The sequence below is a fragment of the Lactuca sativa genome, chromosome 6, assembly GCF_002870075.4.
Source record: "Lactuca sativa cultivar Salinas chromosome 6, Lsat_Salinas_v11, whole genome shotgun sequence".
Lineage (NCBI taxonomy): Eukaryota > Viridiplantae > Streptophyta > Magnoliopsida > Asterales > Asteraceae > Lactuca > Lactuca sativa.
Genome location: NC_056628.2, coordinates 119,184,635 through 119,204,173, shown reverse-complemented (window position 1 = coordinate 119,204,173; position 19,539 = coordinate 119,184,635). Strand labels below are relative to the sequence as shown.

The window sequence follows — 19,539 nt, the reverse complement described above, 5'->3', positions numbered from 1 at the left end:
GGATGAGTATACCCAACAGCCTTACATGCGAAACGGGTTAAAAAAATATTCCAATACCTTTTTTTAATAGGCCATTTTAATGTTTAGAGATTTAAAATACCAAAAAAAAAAATTAACGCCCAAATAAAATCAAAACAAATAGTTTGTTGGTCTACAATAATATAAGATCACTATTTTGCAAATGATTATGTTATAAGTTTTGTGAAAGCGATCAAATGCCTACACCACTCGACATTTGGTCATTTTTGTGACTAGTCCTAGTCCAATTTTTCACCACATGCAGTTTTTGTTGCAAAAATTCAACGTCTTGAATAAAATTTTGTGATTCTCGATTAGTTTTACATTTCTTCTTTTCTTTTTGATTCGTTATTGCTTGGTTTTTCATACCTCATGTAGAGAAAATTTGACCTACAAGAAATACTACAATTATTGTATTACATTCATTCATACAAAGCTCAAGTAATATGAGAGTCCACACACACACAAACATACATATATGGTGAAAATGAAATAGAAGGATTATTTATTTGTTTGTTGACATATGCATGATGAATAATGACGATAATATTCTTCAACCTTTCTTGGGCATGGCTGCAAGCCTAGTATACATCTTAGCCATCGACTGGAATCCTCTAACATCACCCGATCGAAGAAGATTCCCTGAAATAAAAAAATCAAATATGATAGATATTGTTAGGGGTATAAAGGTAAATCCAATAAAATCAAAGAAAGAAAGTAAACCTGAATCACAATTGAGTGGGCTATCGGGTTCTGGATGGGCCATTAAAGCAATTATTGCCCTGCATACAGATTGGAGTGTCCATGCTGGACTCCAAGCATTCTTCAGAATATCCAGGCAAATCTCTCCTGTCTAATACAATACAATCATAATAAGTAAATCATTGCATTTTAAAAAAAAAAAAAAAAAAAAAACATATGAAAGAGAAAATCCATACCTTAAAATGAACATTTGGGTGAAATATTTTAGTTAAAAACCTCACTTGGGGAGGCTGCAAAGGATATTGCTCAGGAACAGAAAACGCAAGCTGAAAAACTCCACCCTCATAAGGAGTTTCTGATGGTCCCTGCATAAAAAATAAAAAATAATAAAAATTATTTATTAGCGTATAAATTTTCTTCTTTTTATCATTAAAACCAAATGAAGCATTACATTTACATTCTTTTAACCATAACAGCAACATACATGTCATTCTAATGTAAGTATGTTGGTATTATGGCTAATAAATATATAGGTGTGTGTGTGTGTGTGTTTTCCATGAATGTTAAACATACCTTGATAAGTGCAGTCCATTTAAATATATTGGAATCATCGCAAACAAGTTGGATATCTGGATCAGCTACTTTCTCCCTTTGCACCTCCTTGTATTCCTTAAAAAGTCTTGCTCTTGATGCCTGAATATATAAAAAGGTTACATTACTTGTTACTTTTCAAAAAATAAAACTGGCTTTGAAATTTAAATAGAGCAAAACTAAATTAAATATCTCTATAACTATGTTATCAAAGTATACTATGAATTTTAGCACAAAAATAACTGATAAGAGCAGTAGAGCACCAAAACAGGAATTGAAATTATTCAGAAATAGAAATATAACTTATCCGCTTAACTACAAAAAAGCTAACCTGCATTTTCTTGTATTGTATTATTTATTCCAAACCTCTGCAAATTTACAAGGAGACACCATTAATTGCTAAAACAAAAAAGCCATCTAGAAATTCAATGAACACAAGCAAAGCATTCAATAAGATATACATTAAGTCGAAAAACTTATAAGGTCATGAAAATTTGGGAATTTTTTGGGGCAATTTAGAACCCTAGAAGAAAACCCCAAAACGGATTGCTAGAATCCAAATACCTTTTTCTTGTGTACCTGAGAGAAACGAAAGCGGGGAAAATAGGTTATTGATACGATGTGCAATGTGATCTACGTTGAAAGCCCCCCTTTTTTTTAACGAATTTGAGGTAAGACCTTTGAGATTTCACCTTTACAACATCTATACGTTCCCACCATTCAATACAGGCAAAATCATTTCACAGAAAATAGGTTTCCACCATTAAAACACGATATTAAACAACAAAATCGTTCAACAAACCTAATCCAGCAAAAATCGAAAGAAGCACACCATTTGGCAAAAAATAAGAAAACAGAGAAGAGAGATCGTGATCGTGTTCGTGTTCGAGATCAAGATTATTAGAACAGAGACGATGAGTACCTGAGATTGTCCGAGGATATGAGACGGCGAGAAGGTGATGTAACGACCTAGGACGACGGCGCCGATACGATGGGACGGTGATCTAAGATGGAGGAGATGACACGATGAAGAATATGAGACGATCAATCCATCAAGTGAAAAACAGAAGAGAGGGTTAAAGAAGAGTTATGGCAGTAAAAAGGAGTCCGAATACATAAACCTTCGAGAACATCATAGGCCAAAATGAAAAACAAACATTTTTATTTTGTGTTTTTTATATATATAAAAGTTCGTAATGGACCCACTATAAAAAATTTCTTCATGCGAGTATGTAAAAAAGATAAAATAATTTAGAAAAGCATGAAAACATATATAAAACAATAAAGATGTAAAAAAATTGTAAGCTTTATAAAAAACAAAGTAAAGTAAAGATTTGGCTAAAATAGTTAAAATAAAATAAAAATAAATAAAAACATAACCGGTGTTAGAAGGATCTTCATAGTCATAGCAATTATGTAAATGGCAAGGTTGTTTTAGGTTACATGTAAAATATGTTTTAAGTATAATCTTTCTATCTCTTCTAATAAAATAGTCGAATTTTTTTTTGCTTTTCATTTTCTAATAAATTTTTTTCTACTATCTCTTTTAATAAAATAGCCCAAATTTTTTTGCTTGTCATTTTCTAATAATTTTTTTCTACTCTCAAAAAATACACATGTAATTTTTTTTATTAGTTTATTAGATTTAAATAAAATTATGTTTACTAGTATCATGGAAACAAATATATAAGTTTCTTTAAATCAATATTATTAGTTCAATACACATAAATTATATCTTAAAAAGCTAGCAAGAAATTCAGAAATCTTCTATATGTTTATTTGTTCCTTCTTTAGTCAGGACTATATATTCTCCAATTTCTACTATGGCTTTTGGAAACCAAATCAAAGATTCATTTTGATACTGCTTATTGATCAATTTTTCCTCTTTTATCAGTGGGGAAGAAGATGTTGGTGATTTAATATCATCAATATTGTTTAAGTGTAATAGGATTAAATGTGTTGACCAAAAATGATCTGTTGAATATTGGACAAGTTAGGATGGTGTAGGAGTACACACTTGTTCAAATTTTTTAAAATTCAAAGTACACTGTTATTTAGGGGCGAAGCCCCTCAACAAACCGTAACATCCAAAAATACGACCCAAAAATTTTTGTTTAAATAATACTAAAAATCATATGTTGGCTAATATATCATAAAACCATACGTCCAATATCTCAAAACATAATATAAAATGTCGTGAATAAACTGAATCAAAACTGCGTCATATCCAAACTAAGAATCTGAACAAACTCCCAGGACAAAAACTAAAGTTGTGGTGTGTGCGATGTCATCATCCCGAGCTCTTCCCTTTACTTGCGGAAGTACCTGAAACCAAAACTGAAACTGTAAGCACAAAGCTTAGTGAGCTCCCCCAAACTGCCACATACCATACAAACATATAAACAACTACTGGGCCCCGCCCACTGCATCGGACCGAAGTCCGGAACTAACCAGGGCCCCGCCCTCTGCATCGGACTGAAGTCCGGAACTAACTGCATCGGACCGAAGCCCAGAACTAACTGTATCGGACCGAAGTCCGGAACTAACTGCATCGGACCGAAGTTCGAAACTACTAAACACAACATAGCATACACATATCAACTAGCATAACAACATAGACTGCATACTGAGTCGGGTCGTACCCGAAACACATAACACACAAAACCTGTCTAGGCCACGAAGGCATCAGACCGAAGTCCGGAAACTGCATCAGACCGAAGTCCGGAACTAACCAGGGCCCTGCCCTCTGCATCGGACCGAAGTCCGGAACTAACTGCATAGGACCAAAGCCCGGAACTAACTGCATCGTACCGAAGTCCGGAACTAACTGCATCGAACCGAAGTCTGGAACTACTGAACACAGCATAGCATACACATATCAACTAGCATAACAACATAGACTGCATACTGAGTCGGGCCGTACCCGAAACACATAACACGCAAAACTTGTCTGAGCCACGAAGGCATCAAACATACTAACTACTGCATCAGACCGAAGTCCGGAAACTATTGTTAACTAAACAGGCCGACATTGTGGCCTAGACCCGTTCCTACTGGAAGGAAACTCACCTCTTACGTTGGCTGGTAAATGAACTGCTTTGAAAACTGTCTGATGCTGCTCTGGTAAATGAATTGTTTCCCTTCTTCTCCTTTGGATCTAGCCTTCCTCTTCTCTTCCAATCTTCACTCAGAATTGAGGACGTTACAACTCTCCCCCACTTGTCTCAGACTTCGTCCTCGAAGTCTGATGCTGCTGCTAGATCTGCGAACAACTTTGGGTAGTGTTCCCTCATTTCCTCCTCTGCCTCCCACGTCCACTCAGACCTTTTCCGATGTTGCCACTGCACCTTCACCAACTGAACCACCTTGTTCCTCAAGGTGTTCGTCTTCCGATCCATGATCATTATGGGTCTCTCAATATAATTCAGGCTATTATCAACCTGAATGTCCTCCAAGGGTACTACTGCTGTCTCATCCACCAAGCACTTCCTCAACTGAGAAACATGGAAAGTGTTGTGGATCTGGCTGAGCTCTGCCGGAAGATCCAACCGATAAGCAACCCGACCCACCCGGGCCAAAACCCTAAAAGGACCGATGAACCTGGGGCCTAACTTGCCCCTCTTCCGAAACCTGATAACACCCCTCCAGGGTGATGCCTTCAGGAGGACCATATCGCCCACCTGGAACTCCAAGTCTGAACGCCTCCTATTGGCGTAACTCTTTTGTCGACTCTGCGTAGTCTACAGTCTGCTACGAACCTGCTGGATCAACTCTGTCGTCTTGAGCACCACTTCGGTGCTCCTAATGACTCACTGACCGACCTCGCCCCAACAAATCGGGGTCCTGCACTTCCTCCCATAGAGCATCTCAAAAGGAGGTCGATCAATATTCGCATAGTAACTGTTGTTATACGAAAATTCCGCTAACGGAAGATATGTATCCCAACTGCCACCAAAGTCTAGAACACATGCCCGCAGCATGTACTCGAGAGTCTGAATCGTTCTCTCGCTCTACCCGTCCGTCTGAGGATGGAAAGCGGTGCTAAAATGGAGACGAGTACCCATCTCGTCCTGAAACCACTTCTAGAATCTGGAAGTAAAACGGACATCTCGGTCTGACACCACTGAAACAGGCACTCCATGCCATGCCACCACCTCTCTCACATAAATATCGGCTAGCTTCTCGGCCCATATACTCTCCTAGATTGGTATAAAATGAGCACTCTTCATCAACCGATCCACTATAATCCATATAGAATCCACTCCATGCGTAGTCCTGGGAAGCTTAGTGATGAAATCCATGGTGATATCCTCCCATTTCCACATTGGAATGTCTAGCGGTTGCATCTTGCCGTGGGGCCTCTGGTGCTCTACCTTGACCTTCCTGCAGATCAGGCATCTTTCTACGTACCAGACGACATCCCGCTTCATGCAAGGCCACCAATAGTCGGGTCGAAGATCTCTATACATCTTCGTTGCCCCTGGATAGATGGAAAATCGAGACTTATGAGCCTCATCCATCAACACTTGCCATACTCCGCCCTAGTACGACACCCAAACTCTCCCATTAAGGGTCAACAATCATCTACTATCATAGTCAAAAGAAGCTACTCGGCCCACGATCCTCTCACACTTTTGCCTCTCCTCCTTGAGGCCCTCTACCTGCGCCTCCTTGATTTGCTCCAATAATGGAGTAATCACCGTCATCCTCAAACAAATGTCTCTGATCGGGGCTGCTACTGCCTTGTGGCTCAGGGCGTCGGCCACTACATTGGCCTTCCCTGGGTGATAAAGGATCTCACAGTCATAATCCTTCAACACATCTAACCATCGCCTCTGCCTCATGTTTGGATTCGGCTGATCCATGAGGCACCTCAAGCTCTTGTGATCTGTGTAAATGGTACACCGGACCCCATAAAGGTAATGTCTCCAAATCTTGAGGGCAAAAACCACTGCCCCAGCTCTAAATCATGCATAGGATAGTTAGCCTCGTGAGGCTTCAACTGTCTCGAGGCGTAAGCTATCACACGACCTCGCTGCATCAACACTGCTCCCATACCTGTGATCGAGGCATCACAGTAGACTACGAAATCCTCTACTACCTTTGGCAGGGTAAGGATCGGTGCCTCGCAAAATCTCTTCCTGAGGGTCTCAAACGCTACCTGCTACTCAGGCCCCCAACAAAACGCCACCGACTTCTTGGTCAGTCGGGTGAGCGGTACTGCTATCTTGGAGAAATCCTGGATGAATCTCCTGTAATAGCCAAACCTAGGAAGATCCGAATCTCGGATGGAGACTTCGGGACTTCCCACTGCATCACGACCTTTATCTTTGCCCGAACCCCCTGTACCCGAAGCCGCCTCCGGCTTCCTCTTCCTCTCCATCTCAAGGTCAATCTCTCGCTCTCGAGCCCTAGCAATCATGTCATCCAGCGTTTTACAGCTGGATCGGCTCACAAACTGGCGGATATCACTCTGCAGCATCTCATGATAACGGGCCTTCTTCATTTCCTCATCAGTTGCGTACTGAGGAACGAGAAATGCCCTCTCTCTGAACTTGGAGGTAATTTCCGCCACTGTCTCTGTAGTCTGGGTCAAATCCTAAAACTCCCGTGCCAACTGTTGCACCTCAATAACTGGTGCGAACTCAGAACTGAACCTGGTAGAAAAGTTTGCCCAGGTCATGGCATCCAAAGTTGCGTCATCCCCGATGGCATGACCAACCTCCTCCCACCAATCTCGTTCCCTATCCTTCATAAGATAGGATGCCAATCTGACCTTGTCCCCCTCGGGACACCTGCTCGTGCGGAATGCGTTGGCCACATCCACCAACCATCTAGTACTCGCTATGGGGTCCCGCGCCCCATGGTAATCTGGAGCTCCACATGCCCTAAACTCCCTGAACGTAAGCGTGCGCGACCCCATCATGGCCACCACCTCGGAACGGAAGGTGCCCAACCTCTCATCCATCAGCTCTAGGATACCCTCCTTGATCGAACCGAAAATCACAGGAGTCTGCTCAAATATGATATGAGTAATCTCTGAAGAGAGAAACTCCCTGGTCTGCTCATCTAGTTGCTCACCTCCCGAGCCCGATCCCTCTCCGACACCTGAACCGCCGGCTGCTGGCCTAGGTCGTAAAACCACCATTCTGAAAACACATCAACACAAACATCAGAAACACTGATATATCTCGAGGGATCACTACTACTACAGGCCTTCCGGCCTCATCTTGGCCTTCCTTGATTCAAGTACGGATCTTCTGCTTCCAATAGTATGGTCCCCTACTACCTTCCATATCTATCCGTACTTTCCTCAAGGACTGCTTCGACTCCACCAAACCACTACTACTGCTGCTGATCTCTACTACTCTCATCCTAGGCTTGCCCTAGGGAAGCCTTTGACTCAACCCTACCAGTCCTCAGCTGCTGAAGGCCTCCTTGTGATGCTAATTAGTCATTACCTGGATACCATCACATGTGGCGAGGCTCAGATAATCCTTCGAGTAAAGAACTCGTCCCCGAAACGGTTAGACTCAAAAAAGAGCTGCACAGCAGGGCCAAATCCAACACTCTGAGATTATTCAACCCTGTTCACATGTGATGTGGCGTATTCACCTAATGACTAACTCCCGTCACTCAGAGTCCCACAAAGCACAAAGCAAGTAGCATTCGGACACGGAAACTACTCAAGCAATTCTGTCCTCATAATGAGAAACTGTAATAGTATACAATGCTAAGCTTATGCTATCAGGCATAACCTAAACAGGCTATCCTACTGCTGACTACTCAATGCTAGCATGCAATTCTTACAAAGCTGAAACACATAAAGCAGGCACATAAGGCATCCTCCTAGATCCTTAGTCCTATACTAGCATGTTGTTCTACTGAAACTGGAATTCAAACATAAACTGAAACATACTGTTATATGGGTAATTTGGGAGTACTTACTTGTCACACCCCAAAACCAAGAACGGCAGAAACGTTCCGGGGTGGAGGACGTCATGTGAAGTATCATAACAGTGTGAAGTAGTAAACAAGCAACAACATCATCCATTGCATTAAAAGTAAAGTTTTAATACATGTGTGTTCTTTCATAATATACAACAATAAAATGAATAATCAAAATAAAACGAGTCTTGTCTGTACTCCGTCTTCTCAAAACCTGGCCATCGTACCTGTCTAACCGGTGACCTGAGAATACAAGTTATTTTGAAAGCGAGTATCAGCCTAAAGCTGGTGAATTCATAAGTATTTAAGTGTCATTGTCTTGTTTTTTAAAGCTGTTATGAATGCCATGTAAATCTTTAAATGAAACAGTTGATATAAGTATGAAAAACCCTAGAAAATCCCATGTTTCCTACTAGTATGAAATGTAGTCTTCTACCAAGACCCAAATGTTTTGTTATGACAATGTAGTCTTCTACCAAGACCCGAATGTTTTGCTATGATAATGATAGTTTTTCCTTCTTTCTGACTATTACAAACAGTACTTAGTCTAACTCATCGTTTATGTGAATGTATCACAAAATAAAGTAAATAGGAAAAGAATATAATAGTCTTCTACCAAGACCCGAATGTTTTGCTATGATAATGATAGTTTTTCCTTCTTTTTGACTATTACAAACAGTACTTAGTCTAACTCATCGTTTATGTGAATGTGTCACAAAATAAAGTAATAGGAAAAATATAATCATGTAAGCGTTATCCTTTTGTATTAGGATAACACGACATCGCGATTTGCGAAATGTATAACCTTTGAACATCCGTAGATTGTTCAATTGTCCTCTGTAGCTACAGCAGGGGGAGGAAGGGTTAGTCCCGTAATCGATGTTCCTAATATAAGTATTAACCGTAGGCATCTGTAGATGTTCATCGACCTCTATAGCGAACAGTAGGCCCAAGGAATGGTTAGTCCCGTAAAAGTATTCTAATAAGAATCAACAGTAGGCATCCGTAGATGTTCATCAACCACTGGTGCTAACAGTTGGGCTTCGGAATGGTAAGTCCCGTCTAGATATCCCGTTGAACTGGGATAGGCAGGATAATTTACACAGAAGGTACTAATAAATCATCCTAATGAATCGAGGTACACGTATCCATGTAAATGTATACAGGAAAATGTATCTACGTAAAAGTACTCATGTAATGTATTCATGTAAGGTGCTCATGTAATGTATTCATGTAAGGTACTCATGTAATGTATTCATGTAAGGTACTCATGTAATGTATTCATGTAAGGTACTCATGTAATGTATTCATGTAAGGTACTCATGTAATGTATAGTGTAGACTCATGAATGAACTGACTCTAATGTAATTCCTTGTAATAGGAATAATGTTATGTATCTCCTAACTATCCCTATAATAGTTAACTGGAAGGTAATTGATTGTCCAAACAGGTTTATACACCCTTGCTACACAAAAGTGTGGGAAACCAAATGAAGGATGAAAACTATAACATCAATACATATAAAAGAACATAAGTGTATAGATATAGTTTTGTTCAAGAAGGTAAAAATGGTTTTGTAAGATATCTATGAGTTTTGAACAATAATTAACAATGACTTGATGTCATTTTAATAAAAATTTCAAATGTAATACTTTTGATAACAAGGTATTTTTAATACAGAAAACCATTTCATGCATCACATTTTGAAGTATGTGAAATCTACTGGATGAAAACACAGTTATAAAAACATATGAGTGATTTAATAACATAATGTTTTCTACTTGTATTCCCCCCCCCCCATTATAGCATTTAAAATCATTTAAAACATTGATTAAGGGGTATGAACTCACCTGTAGATGGTGGTTTGGATGTACTGAATGATGTAGGGTAGCTAGGTGACAAGTGAAGACTTGTTCACACTCAATGATCCTAGTTAACATATAATCACACATATATGTATCCAATTAGACTTTAAACCACTAATTGACAAAGTTAAGACATCCTAAGGCATGTAAAACACATTATTTAGGTGCTACAAGTCATAAGGATTGCATCTAAGTGCTAAAGGACCTTGCTATAGTGTTTGGGGTTCAAGGGTAAACTCCCTTGGAGTTTACGGTTTTCATGACTTTTACCTAATGAGTTTACGGTCGTAAACTCCTATTTTTTTTACCATAAGTTGTTTTGAGGTTTTGCAAGTCCTTTGAAGCATTTCTACTTGGTGGTTTGGCCTTTGGAAGAGATTAGGGCATCATTACACTCCTTTGAGGAGTTTACGGCCTCATGGTCATTTCTCTTTGGGTTTACTACCTTAAACTCATGAGTTTACTACCTTAAACTCATAAGTTTGGTATTTGGGGGTTTTCAAGTCCTTAGCTCAATCATGGCAATAGCCTAGGTTTGATTTAGACATAAGCAATTACCATTGGACTTTTATGGGACTTTTATGCACTTTTTGGGGTGTTTACGGTTTTGGGAGATCCCCAAACCGTAAACACATAAAAATGGAAGTATTTGGTGCTTTTTGTGTGATAAACTCATCAAGGATGAAGCTAGACAAGTCCCTAAGGCATGGTGAAGCATCTAGGCACCACTTTGCACCATAAATGGTGTTTACGGTTTTGGGAGCCTCCCAAAATCGTGAACACCTTTAACTTGGTGTTCTTGGGACATTTCTTTGATGTTAATGTGTAATACAAGCTTAAGAAGACTCAAGGATGGAAGTACTTACTATAAGGAAGCTTGGATTTAGCTAAAAGTCCAAGAACACTTAGTGTGTGTTCTTGGTGTTCTTGGTGTTTTTGAAAATCTAATCAAAACACAAAAATGAATGGATGAATAGATGCACAAACACTAGATTAAGTGTTTAATCAACTTGAAATGGATAGAACACTTACAACTTGGAAGATCTTGAATTATTTCTAGTTTGCTACTTGAGAGGTTTTCTTGAGTTTAATCTTTTGGAGTTTACTCTTTTGGGGAGTAAACACATTATAACTAGACTTAGGGAGTAAACTCATGGATAAGCATGAGTTTACAGATTTTGGGATGATTTTTCGACCCAAACGAAATAGTTTGGCCGGGAACTTCTAAGACGCGAGGTGTTTGCGGTTTTTAAATTTCAAAACCCGAGACGACACTTTTTTACACCCGTTCGTTTAAAGAATAATATTAAAATAATCAAACGAACTCTAAATTTGTTAAACTAAGCAATAATGACATTAACTTATAATAAGAAGTGATTGACTTCTATGGTTTGACCGAATGAAAATTTCGGGTTGTCACATTACTTGAGCTCGGCTGATCGCATGCACCACACCCTTTTCTCTTTTCAAAGTTCTTTTCTTTCTAAAATTCTTTTTACTTTTCTAAAACTCTTTTCTTTTGAAAAACATTTTACCACTTCCTTAGTTTGAGTTCAGACATACCCGAGAGTGTGCCCGAATCCCTCAAACCAAGGCTCTGATACCAACTTGTAACATCCAAAAATACGACCCAAAATTTTTTGTTTAAATAATACTAAAAATCATATGCTGGCTGATATATCATAAAACCATACGTCCAATAATTCAAAACATAATATAAAATGTCATGAATAAACTGTATCAAAACTGCGTCATATCCAAACTAAGAATCTGAACAAACTCCCAGGACAAAAACTGAAGTTGTGGTGTGTGCGATGCCATCATCCCGAACTCTTCCCTTTACTTGCGGAAGTACCTGAAACCAAAATTGAAACTGTAAGCACAAAGCTTAGTGAGCTCCCCCAAACTACCACACACCATACAAACCTATAAACAACTACTGGGCCCCGCCCACTGCATCGGACCGAAGTCCGGAAACTGCATCAGACCGAAGTCCGGAACTAACCAGGGCCCTGCCCTCTGCATCGGACCGAAGTCCGGAACTAACTGCATAGGACCAAAGCCCGGAACTAACTGCATCGTACCGAAGTCCGGAACTAACTGCATCGAACCGAAGTCTGGAACTACTGAACACAGCATAGCATACACATATCAACTAGCATAACAACATAGACTGCATACTGAGTCGGGCCGTACCCGAAACACATAACACGCAAAACTTGTCTGAGCCACGAAGGCATCAAACATACTAACTACTGCATCAGACCGAAGTCCGGAAACTATTTTTAACTAAACAGACTGGTATTGTGGCCTTAGACCTGTTCCTACTGGAAGGAAACTCACCTCGTACGCTGGCTGGTAAATGAACTGCTCTGAAAACTGTCTGCTGCTGCTCCGGTATCTCCCCGGCTCAAATGACTCTGAAATGGATGCAAGATCTTGTTTCCCTTCTTCTCCTTTGGATCTAGCCTTCCTCTTCTCTTCCAATCTTCACTCAGAATTGAGGACGTTATACACACGGGGGTCCGGGGGCAGCGCCCCTAGGAGCGGGGTCCAAGGGGCAGCAGCCCCTGACTGGCGGGGTCCAAGGGGTAGTTTTGATGACAGTTTGTAATTGTTTTGTGATAGTTTTCAGACAGGAATCATATGATCGTTTTTTTGTCATTTTCTGATACATCTTCTTGAAGAACATTTTCACATACATTCTCTGATTTCGTTCTCTGAATTTCATCCAATTGAGTGTTCGATCTGTACCATCGAAATACTTTAATTTGATAGCGAGTCACGACTTTCAGAGAATCCAAGCAATCTGTTCATCCCCTATTTCTAACAGAAGAAACATGTGTGAAGATGTATCTGGACAAATTTCTATTCACTTTCCTCTTCGTAGCAGACAATAAGAAATCAATTAAAGTTGGCAACATTTGGATTCTTTTGTTTGTGACCTATGAAGGTTTCATCCTACCATGTTCATTCAATTAAAGTTAAAATAGCTTCATAAAATTACAAAATTACCACTATGATAAGAGGGGTTTTGGGTCGAAGATGATGAATCCGTTTAGTCAAACATCTACATATAGTAGGAATGTCAATTTGTGTTGCAACAGGGTTAGACAAAACCCTTGTGTCATCCTTTTTATTACTTTTAAAATACAAAAAAGCGTAATTCTACTTAAAAGTTTCAAGAATGTTTCATTACTCATATCTTACCATAGAATAAAGGATTAAACCCTAAAACATATTATCACAATTCAAAATACTTTTTTCGTGTGTACCCAATAAAAATGAAATCGGGGGAAATAGGTTCTAGCTCATATGTGCAGTATGATCTATGGAAGCCCCTTATTTTTAAAGAATTTAAGGCAAGACCTTTGAGATTTCACTTTTACCACATTTATATGTTCCCACCATTCACTGTAGTGACATAAGAACATGGTTTGGCATGCAGAATTAAAGATTGCTCAATGAACATGGTGATTTGGGTGTTCAAGAGATGTATTTAATATGTATGGTGTTACAAAAAGGGACATAGATCTACATCTACATAAATAACACACACTTACACACTCACTTTTACACCTCTCAAGCACACCTCTACAAGTGGACTAAACCCACCTTATATAGAGGTGTTTACATGTCTCTCTCTCACTCTCTCTAACTAATGGGTCAAAAGGCTAATGCACCACATGCAAGTGGGTTTTACAAAAGTCAACACATTACAAAGTCAAACATGAATAACTTTGCACCCAACATTCTCCCCCTCAAAGTTAGGAATTGATGACCCACGAGCAACTATGCGAGATCCGAGCCTCAAAGGTGACACGTGTCAAAACAAACTTTATTCTTCAATTCTTCCATGATTCTTCAATTTGGGCTCTAGGATGTGAGACCATACAACCCGAGCATCAACGAATGATCACGAGCTTCTCAAACTCCAAATTGATCACCAAAAGTTGAGCATAAAAATACACCCCAAAAATCTTCAATAAAACCAACCCCATTTCGAAAATAAATCACTTCCGAACTTCCAATTGCATCATTTTGTAAGCTTCAAAAATTCAAGATCACTTCGGTCTTCAAATCTGCGTAATATGAGAAATTCAAGTTCGAATTTCCATATAAATTTCTCCACCTTTGTATAATCGAAATTTGATTATAAAACCTTCAAGGAAAGAGAATGTGCTCTATTCAGAATTTTTCGTGTCAAAACTCCCCCTTAACATGTGGCATAAATTTTGTGCTTTAATCCGGAAAACCCAAAAAGTATTCAATTTTAGCTTCGTTTATGGACCGCCTTTGACAAAATTTCTCAAAAATGGGTAGAAATTGTCAATTTCAAAATTCTACAGTGACCCGGTGCGCCCAAAACAGCCAAAAATGCAAAACTCTCCCCCTTTTCCAAAGCTGGGTAAAAAGTGTCAATTTGCATAAACTGCAGGGGCTTAAAATGCATATTCTTCAAATTCTCAACAAAAACAGTCCATTTTCGAATTTGGGCAAAGACTGCTAAACATTCGAAATTATAGGGACTACATACGAAACTTTTCCATTTGTCTTCAAAACTAACGAAGCTTTTATCCCTTCGTACGAAAATTTGGAAAAAGTGTTAACTTCAATGCATCTATTTTAATCCCCCAAAATATTTCATGCATTTGTAACCATCGTCAAGAACATCAGCATCACTCCTTGTTCGAAAGCAGAATCTTGGTTCTCTCAGTTTTCTTCTCATTTTCATTCTCCCCTTTTCAGGGTTTAATGAACTCCTCCACCTTCCAATTATATATCAATGGAAAAAGTTAAATTTTTATTTTTCTTATAAGAGTGTACACTAGTATGGATGTATAGGTGGTCTATAATGGATGGTTTGGTGGGCATGATTCATGAATGCATATATGGATTTATGTGAACTCCTCCAGACTCCTATAATTCCTATTAGAAAGAGCAAGTAAAATAAGGTTTCTTTTTCTTCATTTTTAGTTGGAGTTTCCATTGTGAATGGACAACAAAGATGTACTGTTGTGTTTGTATTTACAACTGCTAATCCGATCTTAAACAATAGTGTCACTTATAGTGTTTAAAACCTCAAAGGTTTAGGGGCCTGCTCCATAGGAATTGCAATTACATTGAATAACATTTTTGTGGTTGTGGATATTTTTCAATATATTCAATGAATTATTTGATTTTTTTTATTAGATCCCTAAACGAACCGAACATAAACGAACAAAGACATTTTTTTTATTATAAGACTAAAATTGTTGATTGTTTCGATTTTAGATTATATGTTAGATTAAATGGCATGTTATATTTCTATCATGTTTAGTTTGGAGTTCTAACAATTGTATATTAGTAGTTGTAGATTGAAATGTTGTCTAACAGAGAATGGATGTACACGAAGAGACTTGATAGTAATCGTTTGTTTAATACCCAATGGCCACATTATGTCAATTTTTTTTTGGATTTTGCTTACTCGAACGCAACAAACATCCAACGTATTATTAGGGATGGGGTGGAAGTTTTAGAAATTAGATGTCCATGTGCGAACTGCAAAAATATTTATTACCTCTCTCGAGAATTGGTATTTAACCATCTTATTAGCCGAGGATTCATGAATAGTTATTCACTATGGTATTTACATGGAGAAATGTATTCATTACAAGAGGTTGGTCAATGTTCAAACCTAATACCACTTCAACACATGGGTCAAAGTTCAAATCCTGAAACGACTCAACACATCAATGGCGGTTTTGATGATTATCGTAGATACGAGGAGATGGTTATCGAAAGCATGCACCAACCCGAAGCTTCTTATTATCAACAAACACCACAACACCCAAATCTTGAAGCCCAAAATTTTTATAAAATTTTGAAACAAGCGAGTGAGCCTTTATGGGACGGGTGTACAAAATCTTCCACACTCTCTGCCACCACTAGATTATTGGACTGGAAATCACAATCTAATATTTCAGACACGTCATTTGATAGATTACTTTCGGTAGTTAAAGACATTCTACCAATTGGCGAGAAGCTTCCTAATAGCTTCTACGAGACCAAGAAAATGTTGAAGCCACTAAAATTGCCTTCACAACGAATTCATGTATGTATAAACCATTGCATGCAATTCAGGGGTCTGTTTGTTGAGCTGGATCATTGTGTAGTATGTGGCGAAAATAGATACAAAGACAAAGGGAGGAAGGTTCCTAATTTGGTCTTGACTTACATGCCGATTGGACCGAGACTTCAAAGGCTGTTCTATTCAAGGAAGACAGCCAAACATTTAACTTGGCATTCAGATCATCCAGTAGATCCAGAAAAGATGATACATCCCAGTGAAGGTAAAGCATGGAATCATTTTGATAGAACCTTTCCTGATTTTGCAAAAGAGACGCGCAACATTCGTCTCGGGTTGTGCACCGATGGGTTTAGTCCTAATAATTCAAACACAACTCCCTATTCATGTTGGTCGGTGTTTATCACTGTTTACAACCTACCCCCTTGGTTGGCTTTTAAACATCAGTACATACAACTTCCGTTGATCATTCCCGGGAAGAAGAGCCCCAGACAGAATTTGGGTGTTTTTTTACAACCTTTGATCGACGAGTTGAAGATGTTGTTCACAGATGGCATTGAAACATATGATGCCTATCGAATGACCAATTTTCAGATGAAGGTGTTACTTTTATGGACAATTAGTGACTTTCCTGCTTATGCAATGCTATCCGGATGGAGCACGCATGGTACTTTAGCTTACCCTTATTGCATGCACCAAACAGAATCATTCCGACTTTCCAATGGACAAAAACTGTGTTGGTTTGACTGTCATAGAAAACATCTACCCGAAAGACACATATTCCGAAATGATACAATTAATTTTTTAAAAGGCAAGAAAGTGAAGGGTCATGAAGTGCCTGTTCCGTACCCAACCGGAGAATATATTTGGGAGAAAATCCAACATTTCCCTACTGTATACAACGGTACTCCTTATGGTCTAAATTATATAAAACCTCATGGTTTTGGTATTACACACAACTGGGTAAAAAAGAGCATCTTTTGGGAGCTTCCATATTGGCGTCACCTGTTGATCCGACACAACCTCGATTTGATGCATATCGAGAAGAATTTTTTTGAAAATATGTTTCAGACTTCAATGGGCACCCCAAAGTCCAAAGACAATATAAAGGCAAGAGAGGATATTGAGATGCTTTGTGACCGACCTATACTAAACCCCATCAAGGAAAACAATAGGAAGACTTGGAAGAAGCCTGGAGATTACACATTGAAAAAGGAAGATGTTAAAAAAGTATGTGTTTGGTTGAAAAATCTCAAATTTCCTGACGGGTATGCATCTAATATCAGGAACTGCGTAAACATCAAAGATTATAGTTTTTATGGTTTCAAAAGCCACGACTGTCACGTCTTTATGCAACGGTTGCTTCCCCTAACCGTAAGAGGGTTTGTTTCAACAAAAATATACGAGGTCATATCGGAGATATCTATGTACTTTCGAGTATTATGCTCGAAAACGTTGCATGTTTGCGACTTGTTCGATATGAAACGTAGTATTATTCAAACCATGTGCAAGTTTGAGCAAATATTCCCTCCTGGCTTCTTTGATTCCATGGAACACTTGGTCATACATTTAGGTGCTGTTTGATTTTCTGAAGCAAAAATTCATGAAGTCTGCGGACCACCTCTGCAACCCTCTGCAGTAGAAGAGGTGAACCAAACGGCTGCAGACTATAATTAAAAGCGTGTTTGTTTTTTTAACAGCTGCATACTGCTGCAGATATTAAAAAATTAAAATAAACTAATTTTATAAACCGAAAATAGCTTTTTAATACGTAAAATTTAATAATGTATAACATTTCGGTAAAAATTAATGATATTTCAGTAAAAAAGAATGATATTTCAACAAAAAATAAAGATATTTTCAGTAAAAAATAATGATATTTCATCAAGAAATTATTATTATTGAATATAAAAAAAATGAAAAATAAATTCAATAAGAATAAATGAAAAAAAAGGGAAAAAAAATATGAAATAAAATTTTAATAACATATAATCAAAATTTCAGCAATAAAATAAGAAGAAGAAGAGGTTGGAAGAGGTTGGAAGAGGCAGTACAAGTGCTGCGCCAAACAGAGCACGCGCAGAGGTTTTTGACTCAGAAGGCTTCTAAAAAACAAACAGCTGCGAGATTAAAAGTGCTGCGCGTGTGCTGCGCCGCGCAGCAGTAAGAGGTTTGAAGAGGTTTTTTGCAAAAAACAAACAGCACCTTAGCAGATGAAGCTATTGTTGGTGGTCCGGTACAATACAGATGGATGTATCAATACGAGAGGTAATCACCCTATTTTAGTATTATATATCCAACATTTTTAAAGTTATTTGTGGTATTCCTAAAATATCATTCATACTTTTTAAATATAGGAAACTGGGCATAATTAGAAGAAGAATCAGGAACAAGGTAAGGGTTGAGGTTTCAATCGTCAATGAACATCTAGTGAATGAACTTGCTACCTATTGTTCTTTATATTTTTACCCGACGATTGAGACATGCCATAATCGAGAGGCATGAAATTTCACACCGCAAAGTCATAGGTTTTCGAGTGGAGAAGCTCCACTTAGCATCTTTGTCGTTCCATCAAGAAGATTATATGAAAAAAGTGGAAAACGAAAACCCTTGAGTGATAAAGACCTTCACAAGGCGCACACCTACATATTACTTAATTGTAAAGAAGTTAACCCTTAAATCCTCGAGTTTGATGAGCTGGTCATGACAACGAATCCAAATGAATCCGTTTCAGATTTAAGAGATAAATTCTTTGCTGAATGGTTTGAAGACAGAGTAAGTAGAACCAATTCTTTAGTACTAATTATTATTTACGCATCATCAACCAACACAATGTGTGTATTTTTTTCATTTTAGGTAATGAATAAGACACCCGATGGAAGTGCTAAACACTTAGAAGTTATAGCTGAGAAACCATCGAGACATGCTCATTTTCATAATGGGTATTTTGTAAATGGTTATAAGTTCCACACTCAACAATACGGTGAGGGTCGTGTGACGGATAACTTTGGAGTATGTGTGAGAGGGGAGACTTATAATGATGAACATGAGTCAGACTACTACAGCATATTGCAAGAGATCTTAGAGGTTAAGTATTATAGTAGCGGGCTCTTGACTATTGTTCTGTTTAATTGTATTTGGTTTGATAATAAAGATGGTGTAATAGTCAACAAAAACAAGTTGATTGATGTCAAAACCAACTCTCGACTTCAAACTGACGACCCATTTTGTTTGGCATCAGAAGCAGAACAAGTCTTTTATACACCATACCCTTCAATGGCAAATGAGACGAAAGATAAGTGGGCGGTTATCAAAACAAAACCAAGAGGGGTATTTGAAGTCACCGAA

General features: G+C 38.4%; 2 protein-coding genes across 3 annotated transcripts; one reads left to right on the top strand and one right to left on the bottom strand.

The window, feature by feature from the left end:
- Positions 1-418: 418 nt before the first annotated feature.
- LOC111897447 (protein PEROXIN-4) lies at positions 419-2,446 on the bottom strand. Of its 2 annotated transcripts, XM_023893412.3 has the most exons (7): positions 2,234-2,446; positions 1,891-2,014; positions 1,643-1,679; positions 1,294-1,413; positions 957-1,085; positions 742-871; positions 419-660 (listed from the first exon to the last, which is right to left on the bottom strand). In XM_023893412.3, exons 3-7 carry the CDS (start codon positions 1,646-1,648, stop codon positions 572-574), a joined length of 474 nt encoding a protein of 157 aa, XP_023749180.1. In that variant the 5' UTR covers positions 1,649-1,679; positions 1,891-2,014; positions 2,234-2,446; the 3' UTR covers positions 419-571. The 2 variants fall into 2 exon arrangements, with proteins under 2 accessions (XP_023749180.1, XP_023749178.1); XM_023893410.3 differs by lacking the exon at positions 1,891-2,014 and having other exon boundaries at positions 2,234-2,445.
- Positions 2,447-15,765: 13,319 nt separating this feature from the next.
- Positions 15,766-17,504, top strand: LOC111897446 (uncharacterized). Its single transcript, XM_042896122.1, has 2 exons — positions 15,766-17,421; positions 17,478-17,504. The coding sequence occupies exons 1-2, from the start codon at positions 15,766-15,768 to the stop codon at positions 17,502-17,504; spliced, it is 1,683 nt and encodes a 560-aa protein (XP_042752056.1).
- The last annotated feature ends 2,035 nt before the right edge of the window (positions 17,505-19,539 follow it).